At 41.5% G+C, this 26,488-nt stretch overlaps 1 protein-coding gene across 1 annotated transcript in view; it reads right to left on the bottom strand.

Moving 5' to 3' along the window:
• PLEKHG3 (pleckstrin homology and RhoGEF domain containing G3) overlaps positions 1–23,245 on the bottom strand; it is a 33,547-nt gene extending 10,302 nt beyond the window's left edge. The window contains exons 1-12 of the mRNA XM_078387126.1: positions 23,164–23,245; positions 19,864–20,219; positions 18,995–19,095; positions 17,597–17,666; positions 14,559–14,605; positions 13,212–13,362; positions 10,438–10,569; positions 8,628–8,810; positions 7,884–7,976; positions 7,395–7,481; positions 6,771–6,804; positions 6,052–6,156 (exon numbers count right to left, since the gene is read on the bottom strand). Coding sequence (XP_078243252.1) covers positions 6,052–6,156; positions 6,771–6,804; positions 7,395–7,481; positions 7,884–7,976; positions 8,628–8,810; positions 10,438–10,569; positions 13,212–13,362; positions 14,559–14,605; positions 17,597–17,666; positions 18,995–19,095; positions 19,864–20,219; positions 23,164–23,230 — 1,426 coding nt within the window. The 5' untranslated portion in view covers positions 23,231–23,245. The remainder of the gene's footprint in view (positions 1–6,051; positions 6,157–6,770; positions 6,805–7,394; positions 7,482–7,883; positions 7,977–8,627; positions 8,811–10,437; positions 10,570–13,211; positions 13,363–14,558; positions 14,606–17,596; positions 17,667–18,994; positions 19,096–19,863; positions 20,220–23,163) is intronic.
• Between the last annotated feature and the right edge of the window lie 3,243 nt (positions 23,246–26,488).

The following is a 26,488-nucleotide window of genomic DNA, read 5'->3' as shown; positions in this document are numbered from 1 at the left end:
CATGGAAAGGTTCTAGGGATAGGACATAAAATAAACACCTGTTAGAACCCATGTTACTCCTCTCAGTGTATTACTGACAGACAGCCTTACTAAGGCCTACATCACACTGAAACATCCTGCCTCGGTGTAGCGGTGTCACTCTGCTATGTCCTCATTTTTCTGATGCTTCAAGTGACCAATCACTAACTGCCACTGTAACCAAAATGATATTAATGTTACTCCAGGGCACTTGAGGGCAAATGGAGTAGCAGTTGCCTACCTTCAGAATAGAGCTGTTGCAACTGCACCTCTCTTCTTTCTCTAATAAAGCCACCCATCCATCCTCAAATCCAGCGAGAGTACACAAGTGGGGGGGGGAAGAGGAGATCTAGCTGCCCACTGATGGTGCCTTCACCAGAAGGGCTGATCCCACAAATCAACTTCACATACAGAAACAATAATGAGGTGGCCAGAAGAAATCTACTGGTAGATTTCTAGGTAATTTGCAGTAGATAGTTAAGTGGGATTTGGAAAACCCTGTTTACCATCAACAATTGTTACTTTAAAAGAACACCCCATTTTCTCTCTACATCAGATTGCTGAAAAAGGCTGCAATTTGATGGGAAAACCACGAATTTTCCCCCCCTGCAAACAGAGTTTTGAGTTGGGATTCGGTACTGTTCGCAGATTCATAGACTGGGCATGTGTGGTTCCCTGAGGCTTAGAGTACGTCTGACTAAGCTAAGCAATGGTTTTGCACCTGTGCTCTATGTCTGGCTTCAACCATAGTTCTAGTAACAAGTCCCTGGGTTCCAGTAAAAGACAAAGCAGACCCTTCAAGTCTGAACTCTGCACACTCTGATTATTGGGGCAGGGAGCCTGTGGTCCTCTAGGTGGTGGAAATTGGACAACAAAGGCCATAGCAGCTGTGGCTAATGGAATATGAGTCCAACAACACAGAGAGACACCTATGCTCCTTATTCTTGGCCTTCAAAAATGTGAAAAATATACGATGTGGCCCTCAACCTCAAAGGTTTGGAGACCTCTTGCCTAGAGAAAAGGCACCAAAGGGGGGACATGATTGAGATGTATAAAATTATGCAGGGGATGAATAAAGTGGATAGATCCTTCTCCCACAATACCAGAAGCAGGGGATATCCAATCCTATTGAGTGTTGAAAGAGTGAGAAGGGAGAAAAGAAAAAAAATTCTTTACCCAGCATGTTGTTAGTCTGTGGCACTCCTTGCCACAGGATCTGGTGATGGCATCCAGACTAGATGCCTTTAAAAGGGGATTGGACAAATTCCTGGAGGAAAAGTCCATCGCAGGTTACAGGCCATGATGGTGATGTATAATCACCAGGCTTAAAAGGAAGGTACCTCCAAACGACAGATGCAGGGGAGGGATATCAGGAGACAGGTATCTAGCTGTCCCGGGTGCTCCCAGAGGCATCTGGTGTGGGCACTGTGAGATACAGAAAGTTGAACTAGATGGGCCCTTGGCCTGATCCAGCAGGGCTCTTCTTACGTTCTTATGGTGTGTTCTTCCATGTTTAAGACCACACACCCAAATACACCATCTGCTTCCCTGTCTGTTGTTTGAAAGACAGAAAGACAGAAAGACAGAAAGACAGAAAGACAGAAAGACAGAAAGAAAGAAAGAAAGAAAGAAAGAAAGAAAGAAAGAAAGAAAGAAAGAAAGAAAGAAAGAAAGCTGTCCCACTGCTTCCTGGGAGTTATAGTCCCACTTCCCATTAGGCTCTATAGAGGGTAACTCCCAAAGATCTATAGCTCCCAGTAAGCATCTTGGTAGCTTTCTTTCTTAACAATTCCAGAATAAGAAGTAAAGGTCGAGAAAGCTGATGGTACAGATAAAAAGCCCCAAAGCCCTTCTCTAGAGAAGCAAGCCAGTATAGGTACACTGGCTTGGATTTGCGGGCTGCAATTTCTGAAATTCTTGGAGAATTCCAGGAATTTCAGCTCACAAACATGAAAGAGCACAGCCCTATTGTCTATTACCTATTATCCACCTATTGCCTATTACCCACCCTGAAATGAGTGAGAGGGGAGCAAGAGTGCTGCAAATACGTCTTGGGCCAGCCCTGGCAGTCTGCATCCACAGGTGCTTTGTTGGGCATCTGGCAGCCACCACTGGAGGTGTTCACCATTCTTTAGAGATTCCCTGCTTTAAATCTTCTCATCCAACACATGGAGGGAGCCTAGGCTGAGTGAGAGAGAGGCCAGGCGAGGACTTAAATAGGGCTTCTATCTCCTTCAGAGAGGCCTTATTTTTCACCACCCCTAACACTCTAGAACACATGTGTCAAACTCAAGGCCCGCTGGCCAAATCCGGCCCACCAGGCCGTTTCTTGTGGCCCTTGCAGGGTTGCCTGCTATTGTGCAGTATATAATATGCAGGCACTTACTCAGTCACCCATAATGCTCCACAAGGATGCTGGGAATTCGCCCAGCAGGGCTTCTAATCCCAGCATTCCAAGTGGCAAAGAGTCAGAAAGTGATACAGTGATGCCTCACATCACGACATTAATTCGTTCCAGCGAAATCACTGTAGAACGAAAACGTCGTGATGCGATTTTTAAAAGCCCATAGAAACGCACTAAAAACAGATTAATGCGTTCCTAGGGGCTTCAAACTCACCATCCAGCAAAGATCCTCCATAGCGTGGCCATTTTCGCTACCTGTGCAGCGAGGAATCCATGCGAAAACACAGCGAGCAGCCATTTTGTTTACCCGGCGGCCATTTTGAAACAGCCAATCAGCTGTTAAAAATCATCGCTTTGCAATGATCAGTTCCCGAAGCAGGGAACCGATCATCACAAAGTGAAATTCCCTCATAGGGAACATCGTTTTGCGATCGCAAAAAAGTTCGTTGTGATGTGATTTCATCGTCAAACGCAGCGCGCGTCTTGCGGGGCACCACTGTAATTGAATCAGGACGATTATATTTAATATGATGAAGAGTAGATACATTTCTATAGTCTTACAGATAACAACCGGCCCTTTGAGGGCAACCCTAATGCCGATGCAGCCCAAGAAGAAACTGAGTTCTACTCCTCTGCTCTAGAAAGAACCTAAGCGACAGGAGATCCTCTTGTGGATTACCTCCGGGAGCTGCCTAGAGAGGCATCTGCACACCAGCAACTAAGAGTGAAGCACAGCAGTTCTCTCCTGACACAGCAGTCAAGGATTAAAATATGCCCGCAAAACTTTAGCACATTTTGTAATGGCACAAAACACTGATCCAACTTACAACAGAGCAAGATGTTGACTAATGGACAAAAGTATCTAGAACCTCATCGATGTTTAAGTACAAGTTACAACATCCACAAGTCAATCAATTAAATGCAACCAGCCTGGGCTGTCTTACTTGGGTTTACAGACTGTCCTCAGACAGTTAAACTTAGGAGTAGCCCAGAAGAAACAGATAAACAGGTAACTAGCCTAAGGGCAAATTTCATACTTTAGTTCCTAGATTATTCAGCCAGGAAGGTCTGAGGCAGAAGACATGGAAAAAGCCTCCCACTGCCTCAGGCCATGGAAAGGTACTTCACATCAGGGCAGATAGTAGCAGACCAGATGGGACAACTAGACAAAAAAAAAAAAAATTAACTGCACCCTCTCCCACACAGGGTATTCCCAGAATTCGGAGAAGTTACTTTCTGCAACACAAAGACAACTTGCCACGATAGCTCTGAAATTCTATAAACTGTATAATCCAGAAAAATAGCTTTTCCAAGCAATGGTGAAAATATTTTAGATTGGGGTGGGCAAAGTGGATGTGTCTTCCCAACCCTCCTAATACCCCCTGGTACAAAAAAAATGTTTTCCAAGGGTAAGAAAGTTCCCCTCCTGGTATGGCAACACTTTCATTATAAAGAAGAGTTTATACTGTATTATATTGAATTTCTTTCAACCAATGGCCTCCACGGCCAAAAAAAAGAAAAAAGAAAAAAATGGAAAAAAATGAAAAAAAATATAAAGACTAAATGGAATTCCAGACGCCAAACATGCCCTTTTTTTCTGGGGGAAGGAAACTGGTCCTTGGACTCTCCTAAACTATCCACTTCTTGTGGAGGAATAATGAATGTATTCGCGAAGGCTTTCACGGCCAGGATCTAATGGTTGTTGTGGGTTTTTCCAGGTCTTTGGCCGTGTTCTGAAGGTTGTTCTTCCTAACATTTCGCCAGTCTCCAGACTGTCTGTTTTCTACTGTTATGAAGCATTCATTATTTTAGCATTAGAATTTCCAGAATTCCCCAGGAAGCATGTCAAAAACACAAATATTCACACCTCTAGTGAGAATTCTATATATTATAACAGCAGCTCTCCTGCACCAGACTAAATGTCCATCTAGTCCAGCCACATCATTACCAACATCTGACCAAAGCAATATCCCCAGAAGCAGTTTTCAGCTCCACCAATGGTTACACAACCTGATATGAATCAGGTCAATTATCGATTTGCTAACTTTTTACTACTCAACATCTGCTTTTAAAAAAAATCACAATCTTGCTACAAAAGGCTCCACGTGGGGTGCAGAGGAAGTAGTTCTCTTAAAGAACAAAAACAACAACATTATCTAATATAAAACACACAAGATATCTCAGGACCTCAATTTTGAGGAAGCTTCTTTCTCTATTCATCTTCTTGTGTATTAAGATCTAATGATGGGAACTGTTCTGCCCGTCCCATCACTGGCACTTTATATGGAGATGTAATAGGCACACATCTTGATTGTGGTTCCCCAATCACAGAAAGTCTTGCAGATCCCAACCATTCTCACTTGACATTGTTAATCGTATACGTCTTGTGTAACCATTTCTGTAATTTTAAGATTTTGAGTGAAACCAGTTTATTGATTAATATATATTCTGAGATCCATGGATACACCGAGTGGGTGAAAAAGCTATTACTGCATGTTTTTGGTCTTTCTGTCTGTTCTGGAGCAGCCACTGCTCGGCATGTCAATAATACTGGACCATTTTTGATTATACATTATATTAGATTTACTTGCACACATACAGTTCTAAACACTCATAAGAAATCTACAGATGGTGCTAATTGCATAACACGCCCTTTACATGCTAAAATGAGCAATGACCTCCTGTCATGCACAGCCCTACCCTGGAGCAGGACAGTCTTTTAGATCTAGCAAGATAACAAGTTAAACTGCACAGCTGACAACCCACAAGGATTTACTGGCCATGCTTGGTCTCTTTTGTGATATTATAGTCCTAGGTCACATTACACATAGCTTCAAGGCTTTGTTTTCCCGCATTTTTCCTTTCTTTGGGTCTCAAATTTTAGTTTGATCCAAATAATGTAGGTGGTATCCTCATCTCCGCTGCTGAATTATCTGCCTCTGAAGATGAGGTGAGACATTCACAGTATCAATGAGGGGGAAGTTCAGACAGAGCAGTGCAGAATAAACAAGCACACACTCTTAGTGTGTTCTGTATGTGTGTGGTGTGTGCAACAGATCATCAGGTCTTGGCAGAGAAAACGTTTGAATGCCTGCCAGCTACACAGAGTTACAGGGCTAAAGAAATGCTTCACAACAACTTTGTCAGTAACTAAGATGGGGAGACTGATAAGTTAATAGTAAAAATACAAAGATTCTAACTTAAAGCCTCCAGGAGATACTTGGGCATCATTACCCTTTAAGAAGGCACTAGTCAGTCTGTAGTGATCCGCAACAGTCCATCCAAGGTACAGTGGTGCCTCGCTAGACAGTTACCCTGCATGACAGTTTTTTCGCTAGACATTGACTAGCGAATTTGAACAGCTGATTGGCAGTTCGCAAAGCGGCTTTCCTATGGCCGATCTTCGCTGGACAATGACGATTCTTCCCCGTTGGAACGCATTAAACAGGTTTCAATGCATTCCAATGGGAAAATGCTTTTGCTAGACAATGATTTCGCTAACCAATGATTTCAGTGGAACGGATTATCATCGTCTAGCGAGGCACCACTGTATCACTAAAGGATAAGAGCAGCTTGCTGCCCTTTTCTTTGCTTAGATAAGCCCACCCTTACGCCAAACCCCCTTTTACCTGATTGCCGGCGCCCCTGGCGGCCATGTTGAGGAATGTCTTCTGTAGGCTGGCCTAACCAGGACTTCTTCCGTCGCTCTGGGCTATATTTGTAGCGAGGAGGATCTGAAAGGAGGAGGCAGCAATATGTAGAAGCCTGCCCAATGGTCAGAGCATGCCTGAGCCAAGCTAACTTCACTTTACTCACTGTTGCCACTCATGAATATATTACATGCAGCAGTACGCAAAGGCAGATTCTGCTGTGAACCCAAGAGAAGGCTAACTACATTAAATTATGGGAAACAGAGACCAGAGCTAGTGTCAGGCATGAGAGCAAGTGGTGCTCTGACTCCCAAAGTGAAAGTGCAGAGTACCCTAGACTGGTCTCTAATTTGGCATGCGAGGCAGAAAATCTCACAAGCATATACACAACTTCTGACCAACAGCTGCCCTTTCACAGCACCCCAGATCTGCCGGCCGAAATGGCTTATAACACTCTGTCTAACAACAGAGTTCCCTGTTCAGAGGCTGACATGAGGATGCTGCATTCCTCAGAATCTCATTCTGTTTATTGTTGCTTTCACTGCTGTGTACACTCTCCAAGTCAGATAAAAGAATCTAGTCCCTATGGGGCAGAATACATTCTCAGCCTTGAGCAGGGACATTTTTTTACATATTAATGAGTTTGCTCTGCCAATGACATAACAGGAAAGACTCTTGAAAGAAGGGGGGAAACTTACAGTAGGAGTCCATTTCCAATATGGCTTCTTTGGCCTGAAGGAAAGAAAATATTGGTTTAGCAAGCAACAGAGGGGAAAAAGGAAATCCATGATCACCAGGGTAGAGCCAAAAAGAAAAATCCCTTCCTACTCCCTTTACTAAATAAGACATGGGGAAGAGCAAGGGAGATGACCCCCTCAGCCTGATTTTCTGTAGACCAAGAATAAATATTCTTCGGCTGTTCCACATGGTTATTAGAAGATTTAGTAAACAGAGCAATTAGGCTTAAAAGTACGGATGTGTTAATACAAAAAAACCAGGAGGGGACAATAAAGGGTGGTAAAAATATCTAGATGAATAAATATACTGCAGCTTTAGGGCAGAGAGAGGTGGGAGACATATGATCCACTAAATGTTGAAGGACTGCTACTCCCTATCATAGAATCATGGAGCTAGAAAGGGTTTGTAAGGCCCTCGGGTCCTCACTGTTGGCCTTGGTTACAGCTGATGGAAGGCACAGTCCTACCACACCTAGAGGACCACAACTGGCCACTCTTAACAGAGAAGGGGCAGAAAACACCACGGAGTTCCTGCCTTCTATTCAGTAGCTACACAAAGGACAAGAAAAAAGAACTCTCACTCACTTTCTGAGGGATGATGGCATGGTGATTTTCCAGGATCAAACGCTTGATGTGGTGAGTCCACACACGCTTCTCCTCCCCTGATTTGGCCTGGCAGCAAAATGTACAGTCCATGAGTGTGGAGGACAACAGTACTCACCCCACACACCAAGCCCGGAGTCCTACATGCCCTGCTTTCATTATTACCACAAAGGTGAGCACACAAACATGCTCCACAGCTCCTCACCTGAACATCTTTCTCATGAGTCAAGACTTGGCAGAGCAACCCACCAAAAAACTTGCTTCCCCATCTCCCTTTACCTCCAATATAACATTAACTTTGTACTTTCCACATTAAATCATACCAGCATGTACATATTCCAGTCTTCCTCATTCCCACTCAGCGCTTGTCTTCTTCCTCTATCGCCTCACACACAGGCTGGCCCTACTTCCACTCTGCCATACTATCCTTCTCCTCTCTACATCTCTGACTGTCCCTGCCCATCTCCTCACCTGGATGTTGTATTGTTGCTTGTTGTGCTTGTAGTGGGTGACAGTGAAGCAAAGTGAGTCTCTGGTGCTCTCAATCAGCATCAGGGAGGAGCACTGTAGGATCAGATGCCAGAGACGTCAATGCAGTGTATTTAACATCAGCAACAACAACTCGCACCCCCACACACACCAAGGACAGAGTTCACTTTCAGTGGTCACTACTGCACTGAGCATCATCTTGAAGTGATGCCAAAACTTTATCATTTTAAAATTTTATGACCAAAGTACTGTGTGAAGACACCTGAGTTGTAAGTTACAGCAAGCTATAAACCAAGAATTCAACTTTTTCCTCTTTGGTGAGCCTGCATTTAACCTCTTGAAGCAAAAGATAAGATAGCCCCCCCCCCACACACACACATTCAGGCCAGCTTTTTAAAAATTTTCTAATTCCCCATTATTATAGTAACACCTTGCCTGGTGTGGAGAAATGGGAGTGCTCACACCACTTTTGTGCTGCTTTAGTTAGCTACCTTCAGAACTGTTTGTAGTGAGTTACAGATTCACATCAGTTTCAGCTGTTATGTACGAGACCCTAAATAACAAAGAATAATTTTTCATCTCCTCCAGTCTAGAGTGAGACTCTGCTACTCCTACCATAGATAGATAGATCGAGAGAGAGGGAGGGAGGAAGGAAGGAAGGACAAACCAATGGTGCAGAAATACTCATTTCTTTTCCACCAAAATCATGAGGTTGGGCCCACTTACTGGTATATGGCTTTTGTACACATAATGATCACCCCGCTTTTTTGTTATGAGTAAAATCTTGTCAAACAAGAAAAAAGTTCGCTCATTCTTGACCCGATGGACACGGAAGGTGCCCTCCAGGACTAGCTCTCCATATGTAGTTAAGTCTGGGCCTTTCCAGTTAATAAGCAATGACTGAATCTCCTGAAATCAGAAAAAGAAAAGAAAAAATTAGAGGAAAGGTGAAACATTCCCATACTTGTAAGGAGCCACTTCAAGGCAGCCCAAGAGAAAATGAAGGTACATGCACCAATTATAATATTTGCTATTTCATAAAATTTCGGCAAGAGGCAAACAGTTGAAGACTGTCTTTTTTAGAACTTAGGATACTGTTTGTTTAGCATGGAGAACACAACTACTTGCATGAATTCTCAAGGGATCTGTTCCCCCAAATGCATAAACTGTGCGTTTTCCTTTCACAAATTATATTCTCTAAATTTGTGGAAAAAAATTCTGTCTGCAGCGCAACTACTAAAAGATACAGGAGCCCTAGACTCTCTTACATCTGGTCACCTTGGAGGAAAAAGGAGAAAAACAAGGACATAGGATTAAAAAATTAAAAATGAGTTCTCTGTTATAGTTTGTATCTAAAATATGGGTCTGGATTTGAAAAAAAAAATCAAGGACTACTGTCCTACATAAATGGAATTAGGAGCAAAAGCGTATCCAGGTGAGACAGTGAGACAACCAGCCAGTCAAGTCTGACCCTTTACACATCTCCTTAATATTAAGCTCCAGGCATTTGGGAGGGTGAATGAAGAAATGCAGTGGAATAAATGTATTTTCTGAGAAGGGCCCAGGGGTTAAATATCTGGAGCAAGAGTTGGAAAGTATACTGTTGTGAAGTGACCTCAATAATGGGAAGAATATGAATCATTGCATGCAACAAGACACCATGTATGGAAGTATCGCAGTCTGAAACAAAAAGTTAAATCTTAGAAATTGGAATGAGAAGGTATTGTTGCATAAAATCAGGAAAAACTACTACTGTATTTAGGTGTTACAAAACCAGAATTGTCTCCCATTTACTCTGCAACACTTTCCAGAGGGAAAAATACAGCAGAAGGACAGCAAGTCACAAAGACAGCAATGACAGGGTTGCTATGGTGTTTCCCAAGCCAACTTCTTTCTGCACATTCCACTTATGATAGCGTATCTCACCAACATATCTCACCCACTCTGGCTGCATTGCATTGGCTGCCCATCTGGTTCCGCATCAACTTCAAAGTGCTGATGCTTACGTACATAGCCCTAAATGGTTTAAGGCCTCGATACTTGGCGGAACACCTACTCCCAACAAGATCTACCCGTGTCACTCGTGCGAGCCAGGAGGTGAGGCTGAGGAGCCTAACACCGAGGGAGGCCCGGAAGGTAAAGACAAGAAATCGGGCCTTCTCGGCGGTGGCTCCTCGCCTTTGGAACAACCTACCTCCTGAGATTCGCGTGGCATCTTTAAAAATCAACTAAAAACACGGATGTTTCGGCAGGCCTTCCCTCCAGACAATTCCTGATGCCCTCTCCTCTCCCTCTCCTATTGTTTCCTCCCTCTCCTAAGGTTTCTTCTATTTAAAAATTTTCATACTATTTCATGCTGTTAGCTGCCTAGAGTGGTCTTAACCAACCAGATAGGCGGGATATAAATAAAATAAAATAAATAAATATTCCACCACTTTCTAGGTGAAGAGGTAGCTTCAAAAAATAATACTCCACTGGGCATAAATTAAAGCTACCCATCCTCCAAGCTGGCATCACAGACCAGGCTCAAGATTACCTGCAGCCGCACAGCATGCTCATGCTTCCGTTTCATGTCATTGATGTACCACGCCACACAGGTCATGGTGTCAATCGCTTCCTCCACAACTTCATAACCATCCTCTTCTATATCAAAGTGCTTTGCTATCTCCTGGGGGAAGAGGGAGCAATTGTAAGGCAGCCAGTGTAAGATTCTCCGATGCTCATCCTTTGCCCCAGATTTCACATGTATCCAGGTATATAAACACTGCACGCACAAGGATCTGACCAAATGATCTGAGTTCCAGAACTGATCCACACTGGAGCACAAATGTAATTTTGTTATTACTGGGTATTTGTTGCATTCACAATCTGGAAACAATGCATTCATATTTATGTGGTAGCATTAACAGTGCTTTCAAAATATTATTTTTACAAGATTATAAGGATTGATTTTCTTGTCCTTCTGTACAAACAAGAGGACCCAAAAGTAACAATTTGAACATCAATGTGTTATTATGTTACTTCAAAATTTGAAGACATTTGTATCTAGTCATAAATTCATAGTCTTACCAATTTATGTGGGCATGGTTTCAACACAAAGCCTATCCATAGACAGTTTGTATGTTAGCTTATTTAACACCCTTAAAGCTGTTGATGCAAACTTAGAATGTCAGATTATTTAACACCTCAGATGCTGTTGTCTGTTTATATGAAGGAAGTAACACTCCTGAAGAATGGTACAAAGCTTAACCCAAAACACACCAATCTGCAATTAATAACAAAAAAGGTAGCAGAAATTTCTCAACCTCTACAATACTTTTTTGTCAAGCAGCTTGGACAACAGCAGCACAGAGATGAGAAAATGCAGATAAGATCGCACGGGAGGGATTACACATTTCTGATTATATTGTCTACCTTGTTAGATTTTACAAGAAACTGCACATTTTGCGAAACAATGATCTTGTCCCTCACAAGTTCCCCAATGAACAAAATAATAAAGAAAAAAATAAATAAATTCAGGAACTAAGGAGCATATTGAGATGGCAACTATTTTATTTTTAATTGTCATCCCTTGACCCACTCCACTCCAGAGAGCTGCACTTCTTCTGACACTGCTGTGTAGGAGTTGTTATCTTTCGTAGGAAATGTTCGTTATCTGCCACATAATGACAATTCCCTGGATTCGTTGAGGGAATCATAATAATGAAACTGAGTGAAATCATTTAAGTTTATCTTATAGATATCACTTTTGTACAACTGCTCTTGCTGGCCCTGACACATCAGACTAAAATACGGAGAAAATATAACTGAGGCAGATTAAATCTACAAAGTGAAACCATAAATCCTACTAGAATCAGCCGCCTGTCTTAATATTCCTAGTACATATTCTCAGGACGAAAGAACCAGCTTGCATCTAGTGGCGCTCTTCTGTTCACGGAAAGCTCAAGTGGGCCAGGTAGTGAGCTTTTGCAGATTTACCTTTTCTCTCTGCAGCCCCTTGCTGCCCTCAAATTCATTCCAGGGGGTGGGGTGGGACCCCTCTGGAACAACCTAAGTAACATGATGAGTTATGAAACAAAATGAAAATTTATGAAGATTGACTAATTCCTTCTTTTATACATGGGAGCCACTGAATAAAAGTAATAAAAGAACTGAAGCCACTGAATAAAAGAGCTTTCTGTGAACAGAAAGACACCTCTGGATACAACCTACTATTCTGGCAAATATGCAGGCATATATGGCTCACATAACATCCCAAGTAGCACGTTTCATTCCTGGCAGAAAGATCATATTAAAAACCAGTTCTGAAATAAACAGAATTCTCAGAAACCAGACTCCTGAACAAACCCCACAACGCGTATTTACTCTGGAGCCACACATGTAGGCAAAGATGGTCACCATGACCACCAAAACAGGAGCTTCCTCTGTTGACATCTATGTCATCTATTTGGAACCAGATACAGATCTTTCTCTTACTTTTAAATATGTATTTGTTTTAAATATTGGGACTGATGTACGTTTGGCTTATTGTATTTTAATTGGCTTTTTGTTTTACAGTTATAAAAAATTAAATCTATAAAAGCAAAAAGAAACTTGACACATGTGAAGAAGCCCAATCTAAGGGAGAATAAGGTCTCAAGATGTAGAAAAATGTTTTTCATCTATTGTGCAGTCAACACGTTTTGACTAGTTAATTATTTTGTAGTTGCCTTCATTAGGTATTAAAAAGTACAGCAAATACAAATTTTTAGTCCAGTCGTATCCGACTCTAGGGGGTGGTGCTCATCCTGTTTTCAAGCCGTAGTGACTACAAAGTCTACACCCTTTGAAACCGATGCTCCCCAGTAGTATGTTGGGATGTCCTGTTTTTCCTTTTCCAAACTCATTCTTAACAAACATGACCCCGATATTATATATCTTTTTTTAAAAAAATCTAAAGTTTTATATAACCATACTTCTTGCAATATCCAATACTTCTTAATACTGTTCTGCAATCTACTGGTCATAGAACTGGAAAAGTCCACCAAATAATTAGTTGGCTGGTATGCACCAGAGTTCTTCAGTGAATAACTTTGTTTCATTACATCTTGAGACTTTGTCTCACCTTTATATTGGATTTATGTTTTATCTAAATTTTTCTCATATTTCTTTATTGTCAGTCAACCAGAGAGCTGTTACGTTATGGGGCAATATGCGTATGCTGTCAGCAAATTATTCTACAATTCAGTCCTAAAGATAAAACCATTCCCTTTGATCTCAACACTACAAAATTAGACCACACCAGTAATCTGCTATGATCATATGTATTACCTGAAGGAGCAGGTGATATTTGAGAATGCGTTGGACCGGCTTGAGAAGGTAGGAGCCAAGGGGCAATGAATGACGGATTTGCTCTTGCCGCTCACGAAAGAATTTGGCCAGCTGTTTGTGCCTCATGCATTCAGTGAGAGCTGCCACAGAGCTGAAGGGAGAAACCAGGGGGAAATAAACAGTGTCAAAGATCAAAGCAGACCACTTTCTGCATTACTTCCAAGGATAAGTTGACAGGCAGGCAGGTTTGCATAAGGGACGGCAATGCAAAGCCTTAAACAAACACCTGGAAGCTAGAAACAGCCAAACAGGCTAACAAAGATAAGCAGTCACTTCTTGGCAACATAACACATTTTATTCCTCTTATAAAACCTTTCCACCAACCAGTTTGGGGAACCCAGATTATTCCCTGTTCCAGGGAAGGGTACTTCCTTTTGAGAGCAACTGTCCCTGCAAAGCTCTATAACAGAGATAGACAAAAGATGACTCTCCAGATCTTGGACTGGAGCCCAGCCAATTGTAGAGAATGCTGGGAGCCACAATCCAACAAAATTGGGAGGGTGGCACATTACAGGAAAGTGGTCTTGAGAACCATCTCTGATCTACAAAACCCCTTGCAGAATTCCCCCACATTCCAGCACACTTCTAGTATGTCATACGTTTGCCTCATTCATCCAAACCAACCAACAGCATTTCAATTTTTGCAAATGAGAAACCAAAGCTGAGAAGCAGTCACCCATTCCCACACTAACTAGCATATTTATGGTTGAGTCAAATCTACTTCTGCATCTGGGAATTTCTTTCCTTTTTTCAGTGCAAAGATCAGATAGATCCACCAGAAAAGATAAGTGAAGACCTCCTCCATTAATGAATGCATTCATTCCACTAACGCCAACAAAAAGCGTTTAAGCAGGAATCTGAGGCACTTAAATGAGAATACAAGTTGCTTCTTTTTTACAGTAAGTTTCTAGCCCCTGAGATTATACTGTTCTAAAAGTACATGGCCAACATTTTTGGAAAAATGAGAAGCTGGAGGATGACATGGATGAAGAGGGAAAAAATGAGGATTTGGGAGAATATAAGCTTGATTTCATTATTCTACCAGTTTGTTTGCCTCTTGTTATGACTAGCTGGGAAAGAAATATGAAAAATAAGCAGATTTCCTTGATTTACATAAGCTAAAGAATTTGCTGTTTAAAATGTGCACAGTACTCTTCAATCAGCAGAGACAAAAACTACCATGAAGCTTCTAATGGGTAAAAAAGACGTGAGTTGGTATTGGAGGGGAATATGCCGCCCAAGTCCTCATAAAACCATACTTGTCTTCTGCATTGTAAATGTACTTACTTCGGGTAGTTATTGCAGTACTGAGTATAGATATCAAAGTCTTGGCTCTGTTGGGGAAGAGAGAAAAGATAGCCAATCAGTAAGAGATGCTTGTGTTTTCATCCACTCCACAGCCAGCAGCACTAATGTCAACCGCCCGGCACTTATCTCTCAGATATGCCCAGCACAGCCTTCAAAAAGCAAACCCAGCTTCTCCGGGCTAAGCTCCTGCACCTTTAATATAGGATGGCCAACTGCCAGAATACCAGGTCCAGATGTGCCTACATGTGCTGGCCCATGGAAACCTCATCCACTCCTGTAAACTGCACTACCCCTTTTTAAAAATGTACTATTTCTTTACATAAAAAGTGAGTTGTTTCACAGTAAAGCACCCCCTGTGCCTTGTGGTAGCAAAAACAAAATAAATATATGTTTAAAATGTTTGTGGGTTTATTTATTTTATTCTTATTTATTTATTTATTTATTTATTGTATTTATACCCCGCCTATCTAGTCATTTCGACCACTCTAGGGTTCCCCCCCCCCCGCAGGAATGCTGCCCATGAGTGGAGGGTAGGGCTTCAATACATGGCAAAACTGCTCTGCATGACCTCTAGAGGGTACAACAGGACTATCAAGCACAAGGGAAAAAAATTACAATGATAAAAACAGACAGTAAGCAATTATCATTCAATAAGGCAATAAGCAAACAATCATTCAATAAGGCAATAAGCAAACAATCAAAATAACTATAATAACAATATAATAATTAAAGTACAGTAATTCTATCCCAATAATTGCCTATTTCCATGGTCAACCCCTATGGTTCTAGGTTGAACAAGTAGGTTTTTAAGTCTTGTTTGAATGTGTCCAACTCTGGTTCCATGTGAAGGTATTGCGGAAGATAATTCCATAATTTTGGGGCCAGATAAGAAAATGCTCCAAGTCTGGAATTAGCCACCTTAGTCCAAGGGACTAATAAGAGCCCAGAATCCACAGATCAAGTCCTCCTACAAGGAATATGCCACCCCACCAGTTCCGCTAAATATCTAGGGCAAGAGAAATGAAATGCTTTAAATGTCAGAACAAGAACCTTATACAGTGGTGCCTCGCATTACGATGTTAATTAATTCCAGCGAAATCGCTGTAGAACGAAAACATTGCAAAGCGAAATTAAAAAGCCCATAAAAACGCATTCAAACCCGATTAATGCGTTCCTATGGACTTGAAACTCGCTGTCCAGCGAAGATCCTCCATAGCACGGCTATTTTCGCTGCCCGTGCAGTGAGGAATCCGTCCCAGAAAACAGCGGGCGGCCTTTTTTTTTACCCGGCGGCCATTTTGAAACCACCGATCAACTGTAGGAAAATCGTCGTTTTGCGAGAATCGGTTCCCAAAGCAGGGAACCGATCATCGCAAAGCGAAATTTCCCCATAGGAAACATCTTAGTTGTTATGCGATTTCATCGTAAAACAGAGCGCCTGTTAAGCGAGGCACCACTGTATTATTGATCTGATGGGTAACCAGTGCAGTGCCCTTTACTGCTGGGAAATGTGAGAGTAGTGCGGTAGGTTTAAAGCTACTCATACTATTCGGTACCAAGGTGAGAGGATGAAGTGCAGAAGAAGAAAGACCAGCTAACAAGCTGTTACAATAATCCAGATGTGAAACCACCAGGGCATGAACAAGAAGTTTTGTAGTTTCAGATGTCAGGAATATTAACCAAATGGAGATTACATGTCTTGGCTGTCTCATTCACAAATGAACGAAGCGACAGCCGATCGTCCACTAGAACATCAAGATCCCTAGTCTCTGAGATGGGGGTCACCAAACAGCCCTGGAGAGAAATAGAGGAAACAGTCAAAGGACGAGCGGGATGATCTGGGTAAAAAGGCCAGAACTTCAGTATTGTCCATGTTCAATTTAAAGTGGTTAGAGGACATCCACAACGAAACATTTGACAAACAACCTGTCAAAGAAGTCCAGACCTTATAATTAAGCTCCAAGTAAGGCTGATATATTTGTATATCATCCACATAGGTATGATAGTGAAAGCCCTGTTCAGAAATTATGGTGCCCAGGGAAAGCGTATATAAAGAAAAAAGAACTGGGCCCAACACTGAACCTTGTGAGACACCAACAGTGAGAGGAAAAGGTTGAGAGGTTTTAGTACCCAACGATACTGTGAATGAACAATTTGACAAGTAAGAAGAGAAACGAGCTAGTACAGTACTTTGAGAGATTCCCAAAGAAGCCAACCTTGTCAAAAGTATTTGATGGTCAAGTGTGTCGAAGCTGCTGACAAATCAAGCAGCACCAACACCGACGAATGATATTGAGCCTTGGCCAACAAGATATCATTCAAGATTCGAGAGAGTACAGCCTCAGTTGAATGTCCAGCCCGAAATCCAGATTGAAATGGATCAATTGCATTATGACAGGCTAAATAAGGAGTCAATTGAGAAAGAGCTGCCCTCTCTGTAAGCTTAGATAGGGAAGGAAGGAGCGAAACAGGTCGATAGTTGGCACAAACAGAAGGATCAAGGGAAGGTTTCTTCAACAGGGGATGTTGAACAAAGGCATGCTTAAGAGAACTTGGAAATTTGCCAGTAGAAAATGAAAAATTCACTGAACTAGTCAAAAGTGGCAGAAGGGAAGGACCTAGAACGGAATACAGAAAAGAGGGGAAGGTATCACTAGGTGCAGTGGTTAATGGAGAAGCAGACAGAATTGCAGAAATTTCCTCCTCCGATACCCAGGAGAACTCAAACTGGTCTCCTGCGGATTGAGAGGGAGAAGGACAAGGTGGAAGGGAATCTGTTAAAAAGGTTGAACAGATTTTGAGTTTTCTGAAAAAAATAGCACGTCAACTGACGGAGACAGAGAGTTATCTATGGTTAGTGTTTTTGAGGGCATTGAGGGAGTGCATTGGGGCTCCTCCAGGCCATATGTTGCCCATCCGGCTCTAATGAAAGCACTGCAATAAGGACTGTAAAGACAAGGCATTGCAAGCTCCACTTCCAAATTTAATCACAAACACTATACACAACAACTCCTTACCCTGTCCACGAAACATCTTGCCACGGCAACAGGGTCATTGTGACAGCTGTCCAGATCCTGCAGAAGCTCACTGGGCAGAAAATGAGAGAAAAGCTATCACATGTCTTCCCCCAAACATCCACGCATGTTATAGCCTGCATTTAATGAATCAAGGCACAGCAGCTTAACAGCACATGCACTGAAAGAAGTAACAAAGGAAGGGTGCATGCTTCAAGAAAAACCACAAAAACATCGGTTCCTTCCCTTCAACTTGCCAATTTGGAAGCAGAATGCAGGGTAGCGGCTCATGCAAAAGATTTGGGTGTAGAACCCACCTGGACAGTGAGAGCCCTTCCACCGTTGCCAGAGGAGTAAAAAAGGAAAAAGAAACACAAGGCAGCAGATGTTACAAAGAAACAGAGTCATTTTCTGGATAAAATGACCAATCGCTCCTCCTGCCCTCTCTTCCGACAACAACTTAAGGCTGGCCACCTTAGCTGGGTGGACACTGAATGTCTCACTGGCCATTTTTACTCTGAAGAGCTTTTAATTTTAAAAGGCAATGCTCAGAAGAGGAAACAGGACTACAGAACAGACACACAACTAACGTAAGAACACACACCCAGTAAACCCAGGAGCCATTTGAACTCAGTCCTGCCCCTGCTCTTCCCTCTCCCAGTCATTCGCTCCAGAGTCAATACCATCTATTTCAAACCAAGTCATTGGCCAAGAAGATGTTGTTGCTCCTAAACATCTTTCTTTTCTTCTTTTCTTCATTTTTTAAAAATTTGTGTTTTCTGTGCTGACAATTTAGAAATAACTTGCAGCAACCCTAATCAAGTTTCAAGGTGAGATATTTAAGGATTGATTTTTTTACTAGTTCCACCATCCTAAGTGCATGGGCCAGAATGGGGATTTGAACGGAGGTCTCCCGAGTCCCAGTCCATCACTCTATTGAGTACACCACACTGGATATCATTTGGTTTTATAAAACTCTTAATTCATTAAATGGTAAACAAATTATACTTATATTGTTATTCAATAGAGATGGGCATAAACTCCCAACCTTTGGCTCTACAGCCAGATACCTAAACCATTGAGCTGTCCAGCCATCCGCTCTTCTGTGTAGATTAGAAACAACCCTTTAATTCGACCCTCAAAATACAAAAGAACAAGCACATGGCTGTCTCTTAGTTACAGGACGATGTGCAGGCAGAAATCTATGAACAGAGAGTGGAGGAAGAGATAAAAAGGCTGGGCAAAGAAGCAAGTCTCATACCAGCCTCCCACCTGCTCACTGTCATGACTGGACTAAAGATGGGACTCTTTGAGGAATGTTCACCATTTTCAAGACAGACACAGAGACAGAGAAACAAAGGAATGCCACCGCAGGCACAGCTGGCCAATGCCATGGCTCACCTGTTCAGTTCATAGATATCCTCAATGTTGCCAAAGAGAGCACTGACTTGTTCTGGTCGCAGCAGCAGCTCCTGAGTGTCTATGATCTTCCCCAAGTAATTCTATTAAGACACAAAACTTCTATTAAGTACAAGCAAAAATAAAATAAAATAAATAGGATATTACTATAAACTCCAACCGTCTGAATATATGGGGATGGCAACCCAGTCAATACTCAGAGGGGACCCCAAGAGACTTCCAACAATCAGCTGCACCAAAGCGAGATCCTTTAAGAAGAAAGCCTCTTTTAACACACTATGGCTGCAATAGCTAGCAACAAAAACCTCAAGGCATAATTTCAGCAAAGTGTGGAGAAAACAGTTGTCCAGATTGTAACTCCAAACAATCCCTAGCCAGCAGCATGGTTAATTGTATGCACACTGGCAGGAGGTCCTTAAAGTTGCAGACAAAAGAAGTTTCTTTTTCAACCTCTAAATTTCAACCACAGCATGAAAACAAGTCCAAGTCCACAGCCTTACATTTACACTGTTGTATCCGTATAATGTGCAACACGGCAGAAAAAATATAGATAATTTACACCTCTGAAGTGGATGGAATGTCCTTATATTCCTCACTAAAAGGAATATGAAGTTCACTACTGAGGAAAAAAGCATGACAACTGTATCCAATAAAACATTTGGGGGGGGGGGTGTCAGTTGGCAGGATTCTCCTTGTCTTAAGGGCTGGCCAGGCCTCTTTCTCCTATGGTGGACGGAAGAAGATTTTAACGTGAAAACTCAAGTGCTGAGAAATACTTAGGACAATGCTCCATAGCAATGAACTAAGGAATTCCATCCTAAGAGTTAAGCAGGTATGGCAGACAGGCCTACCTCTACGATGCTTCGTAAGTCCCGGACATACATGCGCTCAGATTCCACGATCTCCAATACCACACGTTCCAGGTAACTTAGTTTGGAGTGGGAGGCAGAAGAAGAAAGAGTAGGGCTCTTCAGGTTTCGCCAGGGCCCCGAGGAAGCATTGTTGTTGGCATTGTGCAGCAGCCCCGTCCTCAGGGGGGTCGTATCAGCAGGTGTTTGGGCCACGTCATTCCAGTCCTCCATAATGTGGATAGCATTGGTTCGGCTTCTAGGTGGCTGGTTCTCAAGGCCTTCCGAGGAGCTCATGCCTGGGGAAACAGTGCCTGAAATCCTGTCATCTCTGCCAGGAACTTGCAGCCTGGAGATCTCTGTGAAAAGAGAGAGAAGCAGTGCTACTTTGGGGGGGGGAGGGGGAGACCTGAATTGTGCAAGTTACAACAAACACATATTATATAGCAATTCACATTAAGGTGATTTACACCAAATATGAAACTCTCTAGAAAAAGGGTGAATTAAAATCATACTCAAGAAAAAAACAAGCATGGGTTTTAATAACTAGGTAGAAACAGGTGAACTTGAGTCATATGCACAATGGCTGGGATCCAACTGCAAAAGTCCATCAGTGTAAATTTCAACAGCAAATTGCTACAAGTAGTCAGTGCAAGCATTTGCTTTCATGAGATGAGTCACACAACTAGTGTGCAAGGGCAAATGCCTATGCCAAATATTTTACAAATGGAAATTCCTGCTCAGTTTGATACCAATGGACTTAGGCCAGCAAACATAAGTACTGTACAGTAATACATATGATCCCAGCCAATGCTTGATGTTAGACTTTGTTTTAACCATCAGAATCTTCATTAGGGACTCTTCCTCCCTTGAAGCAGTTTAAGTACTTATCTGAGTTCTAGCAGTCTACAGGACATCTCTTATGGCTTTAAACAGAAAATTGTGTTTCTGTTCAACGTTTATGCCTGAAGACAGGCAGAGCCTCAAGGAGAAAAACGTATTTAGCATGACTGAATAATTCAGTTGATGGATAACTGTGTTCTAATTTCAATTTAATAATGGCCCTGCTAGGCTACCATTGACAAAGCCACTGCATCTCAGTTAAAGTTTCCTGCCTATAACATGGAACTTAAATTGGCCAGCCTGCAGGCATCAACTGCTGTGCAGATGACTAACAGGATAAAGATTAAACATTTAAAATTTACACTAATAATTACTGCTAGTAATAATATTTGCCTACAATGATAATGAAAAAGGTGTTTTTAAGGGTTTCTCTGTGTCTTGTATTTCTAAACTAGTTTAATGCAACATTTTTTACCAGTCAGAAAATTTGAGGATGCAAATAAGTAAAAAAAATCAACAGAGCATGTGGGTAAGCCTATAGAGGCTTATATCCCATCATCTACCGTCCATCTGAGTTGCCAACAGATAGACCAATAGGCTGAGTTAGTGCAAGGTACTGTAGTTTCCTATGTTCTTAAGGTCAAAAGTAACACAGGGCTTTTCTTTTATATGCCCCGTCTTGCACAGATTTATCTTCTCAGCACACAAAAACACAATTTTTAAAATGAATTTAGATTTTTAAAATTGCCATCTGTTTGTTAATTGGATTAAAATACTGCATTACATTAAATTTCCCTTTGAAGTCAGTATTTGGCTGAGTTGACACATAATCTATACTCTGCACAAGAGGCTACGTTTGGAAAGAACAAGGAGAAATAGGTTTCCAACTGGCAAAAGTTTCCAGTTAGTAAACAAACATATGGTTGTTACTTTGCCTCATCTGTTTGATTTGTACGCAAAACACACCAAATGAAAACCTGGATAAAATTCAAATGAAGGAGTGAAAAAACATCACTATTTAAGATCTGCAGAAGAGATCAGATTACTGGCAGAAAATACCAACAACTTCACATGCTATGGAAGAAAGCTTAAAGGAGAAAGTGAAAAAGCAGGACTACAGGTGAGAACTGAAGAGACAAAATAGTTACTACTAAAGAATTATGTAACTTCAGTATGCACACTGAAGAAACTGACATTATTAAAAATATTCTATATCTTTGTTCAACCATTAATCAAAATGGAGACCCATACCCAACAAGTAAGTGGGTTCTACATCTACTTGAGTCTGAGCTCTCGGAAAGCTAAAGTAAGGCTATTATATTTTGAAAGCATAATGAGAAGACAAGACAGACTGGAACAGACAACAAAACTAGGAAAAGTTTCAGGTGGGAGAAGTGGAAGATGTAACAAAGATAAAATGACTCACTAAAGGAAGTCAAAGCTTTCAGTTTGATAGAGCTAAGCAGAACTGTTAATGACAGAACCTTCTGGAGGTCTTATTTCATTGTGAAATTTGGTAGCAATGATGACACATAATGACACACAATAATAAACTACTTCCTTCTATACAAGAGGCAAGTATAGGGAGTCCCAATTAAATACATAATGAAAGTAATGCAATTAATTAGGATGAATAATTTATTATAAGAAGCACACTAATACCATGGAATGGTCTATATATGCTGCAAAATGTTGGGAGTGTATAGATACAGCTGTTACTTGAGCCAACCAGAATCTATTAAACAAATACTGTACCTTCTTGAACAAGGATTAAAATAGAGAAACAGACACATCCATCAGAGCAGTTTCTAGATGCATGGTTTTATCTATTTGAGTCATGATAAATCACATTTATCTTTTAAATAGAAGTTGATTTTTTTAAAAATAAACCAAACATTTTCCAGTGAGAGCGTTTGGGGAAGGGGTATACAGCCTTTTCAGGATCAAGGATTACTATCTGATGCTGCTTCAGGAGTAAGAGGCTATACTGTATATACAACAATGGTCAAAGAAGCCTTCATAAAATAAACATCTCTATGGTCTTTAGACATGGTTTCCACACCATGTTATCTGTGGAAGAGGTCCATGGTAAGGCTTTTGTCTTTCAGGTAGATGCTTTGCTAATATGTTTGTTCTTTCATCTGAGCTCCGCATTCTTTGTGACACACACAAGCCAAACATACCCTCCCTTCGACACAGATGCATGTCCTGCCCTGCCTGCCACTGGCCTCAAGCAGCTCAGCAAGGAGACAAGCAAGCGGCAACAGGTCTGCGCTTTCTAGGCGCCCTTCACAATCAGCTGCCAACTCAGCTGCCAAGACTTTCATCGGTCTCTAATTTCCTTCCGCCTGCCCTCAGTACACTTTCCTTGCTTCTTAATCCACACCACGGTGCCCTTGTAGAGCTCAATTAAGGAAACTGCCTCAGGTTTTCTTTGGGGAGAACATAACTCATCCTTACCAAAGAGTTTAATAATCTGTAATGGAAGCCATTCCAGTGCATTCTTCTTCTCCTCCCAGATCAACATCCTTCACTTGTCTGCCTGACTGCCCGTCTCGGCTGTTGTTGCAGTGGGTTGATCTGAAGCTGGGAACAACCTATGAACCCTGAACAGCCGATGAAGGTGTGGAGGCTACTCACGTCATCTCCTCCCTCAAGACTCCTACAGGTGAGTACCACACCCAGAAAAGCCTGACTCTTCCACTAAAGACCAGCCAAGAAACAAGGCACACAAGGCAGGGAGAAAAACATTCCAACTAGGTAGTGTTTGGAAACCCCTTAAAATGCGAGCAAGACACAAAAATACCACCTACTGTAACTGTGGATTTCCACAACACCTAAGTTCCCTAGAATCAAGTATTTATATTTTTATAAAGCCATTCATTCCAACAAACCTCTTGAATAACTCCAAAATGAAAAACATTACACAGGCTCAATGTATTCGCGAAGGCTTTCACGGCCGGATCTAACCTAATTATACAGGCTCTTTGAAAGGCTTTTTTCTACACTAAAAAAGTCCATAAATTTAATTTGCATATTTTTGCATTTTAGTGTTGCTTGGGTTCACTTATATAATAGTAAAATGTCCTAGGACATGGCATTTTAATTAATTCACTGCCAAAGGTTGAATATATATTGAGTCTCACAACCTTATGAGCATCAACATTTAATTTCATAAATGTTTTTCCCCCACTACTTTTTAGCTTACTGTAAAAAACAAAGACAAACTTTTAGTTGTCGAATAAGGGAAATTGGGGCCTAACTGTGGGTTCCAAAAATTGCTTTCGAGAGAAGTGAGGAAATCAGGATGTTCGCTGCAAGCACTACAAGAGAAGTCAAGTGTCCCGGTTGCTATTGGAGACCAAGACCATGTTGTCTGGGATGGTTTGTTCAACTTAACAAGTAGACTTGGAGTTCTCAATACACTCATGATATTCCGTGTTTCTTTAGTCAGACAGTTCACACAAAGTCCTCTAACAGAGACTGCTCCACTTTATATGGGTTGTAACTGCTCCACATAATAAAAGTTTTATGTAGGTCCATCAGACACAAAGAATTCCTCGTGCATGGATTTTGAGAGGCACTGTACATCTAAGGATGTTAAATGTCCGTTTAAAAAATGAAGTGTAAAAGGCCAAATATAGTAGCACAGGTTTTCAGGGATACCAGTTAGGTGGTTGGGATAGCAGATGGAGCATCTGTCCTACCCCTATTTTACTAATGGGTGCCAATACAATCAAATTCATGTCTGAATAAACCCACTTCTCTTCTCTTCAGGACAGATGCTTCTCTTTGACAGATCTTCAGAATTTAAAGAAACACAAGTCCCTGATAGAGCTCTTCTACCACAATTGTTTTATTTTTGTTTTGAAACCTTCCAACCAAAAAACTTTCTACAGACATAAACTTCAACTGGGAAGCCCAATAGCACTAAACTAAACTCCAAAGAACAAACAAGAGGCTTAAAATAAGCCTCGCTCTCAAGAGGGACAAAAAAAAAGTCATAGAAAGTTACTGAGAAAAGCAGGTAAGACAAGCCTTACGATGCTGGGACGGCAGGAAAAGTACCAAAATCGGTATAACACCCAGTAATTTTACCTAGACAAATGGTGCCTCTGCATAAGTGCATAATTGCATCCTGCTTCTCATGAAGTGTTCATTCTGCAGGCAAGACACATTTGTTGCTATGTAGCATGCAGTATTACAGACCTGACTGAAACACATAAATTTAAATTAATCTTGAGGTATTGCATGAAATGGAGACTCTGGAGGCACTAGTTTCGCAACTAAGCAATATTCCAAAAACTAAATATGGGATAAAGGACTGGTTATAGGACAGTGGCCAGACCCTTCTTGGGGATTTATGTCAACTTAAGTGTACTGTAATTGCATAAATCACAGCAGCAAGTTTATTTATTTATTTGATTTATACCCCACCCATCTGGTGTACAAGACCACGCTAGGCGTTGCCACTAATTAACAAGTTGCTGCTCTCCTTCCAGATTGTGTGAAGGTTGGCTATCTTGATTTATGACCCAGAATGGAAGCAGATTTTTCATTAGCAGCAACTTATTCAGTAGTGACAATTTGCCACCACAATTTATGCAATTTCATTTATGTCACACGATTCTAGTTATTCTGTTCCTATCAAGGTTATTTCCTCTAGGCTGATTAGAAATGCACTACTTGCACAATACAGCAAAAATGTTACCTGTCACCTCTAAAGCTCAGTAATGCATAGGTTAACCTGTAAACCCATCTTGACAATCTTACATGCAACAATCTCAAATAATAATGCCTTACGTCGGTCTGACTCCCACTGAAAGTTGGCAACACAAAACAATTGTGATTATTTGAATCTAAGTTGGAGGAGTGGAGATGGGTAAGAATTCCCTTGTTCTGTTTTGATTCCAGCAAAGTTCTTTTGATTCTCCTCAAAGAATGAAGAGGGGGAGGAGAAGGAGATGGTGGGAGAAACTAAAACTGACAGATTTGCCACTTGTTAGCCTGAAACTTGTTTCTTCCAACACATGGGCATCCATGTCTTGACAGCATAATATGGCGAGACTAAGCCATGCACTTAACACATGCAGACATTCTAGCTTAGAACAAGTCACCTGAAAGCACATTGCAGCTTCAAATGTAGGCATGCTGCCCTGAAAAGCAACAGCCAATCAGGTAAATAGAACAAGTTAAGTGTGGGTGGAAAACATGCAAAATGAGGTTGGACAGCTGGTGGCAGCAAAGGAAACAAAGTGATTCTGGCCAGGCTGCTGGTCATGGGCTTTCCTGCTAAAGTGCTGTTTCATTAAGAGCAACTTACTGGAAAGATGAGGGCAGTTTTGTGGACTAGTTGAGGGAGTTTGTTGGGCAGAAACTTAATGGCGAAAGCAACCTAACCTTCCAAAAGACCAGCATCTGTAGCTACTACTTTTCAGAACAGCTTCAACAGCAGGAGCCTCAAGAGAAAGGAGGCAAGAACACATACGTTTGTCTTAGAATCACACCCTTTTCTAGAGAGGGTATGATTTCAGAGCTTCGTTTTCATCAGGATATAGCCCTAGGACCTGCTACAAAGGCCAAATCTCTGGTTCTGAAAGTGAAAACAATTATTCAATTGAACGGGCATAAGGTGTCCTTTAACATAGCTTATTCTATGGAGCAGAGCCCCAGTTTCTCATTTGTTTTGATCTATTTTTGCTACTGTTGGCATAGGACAGCAAATTGGTCAATGTCACTCATGTAAAAAAGCTTTTGGCCAGAGGGGACTTGACATCATCAAACT

Source organism: Pogona vitticeps, chromosome 1, assembly GCF_051106095.1.
Source record: "Pogona vitticeps strain Pit_001003342236 chromosome 1, PviZW2.1, whole genome shotgun sequence".
NCBI lineage: Eukaryota > Metazoa > Chordata > Lepidosauria > Squamata > Agamidae > Pogona > Pogona vitticeps.
Note: the sequence above shows the minus strand (reverse complement) of the source record. Positions and strands in the feature narration are given on the sequence as shown.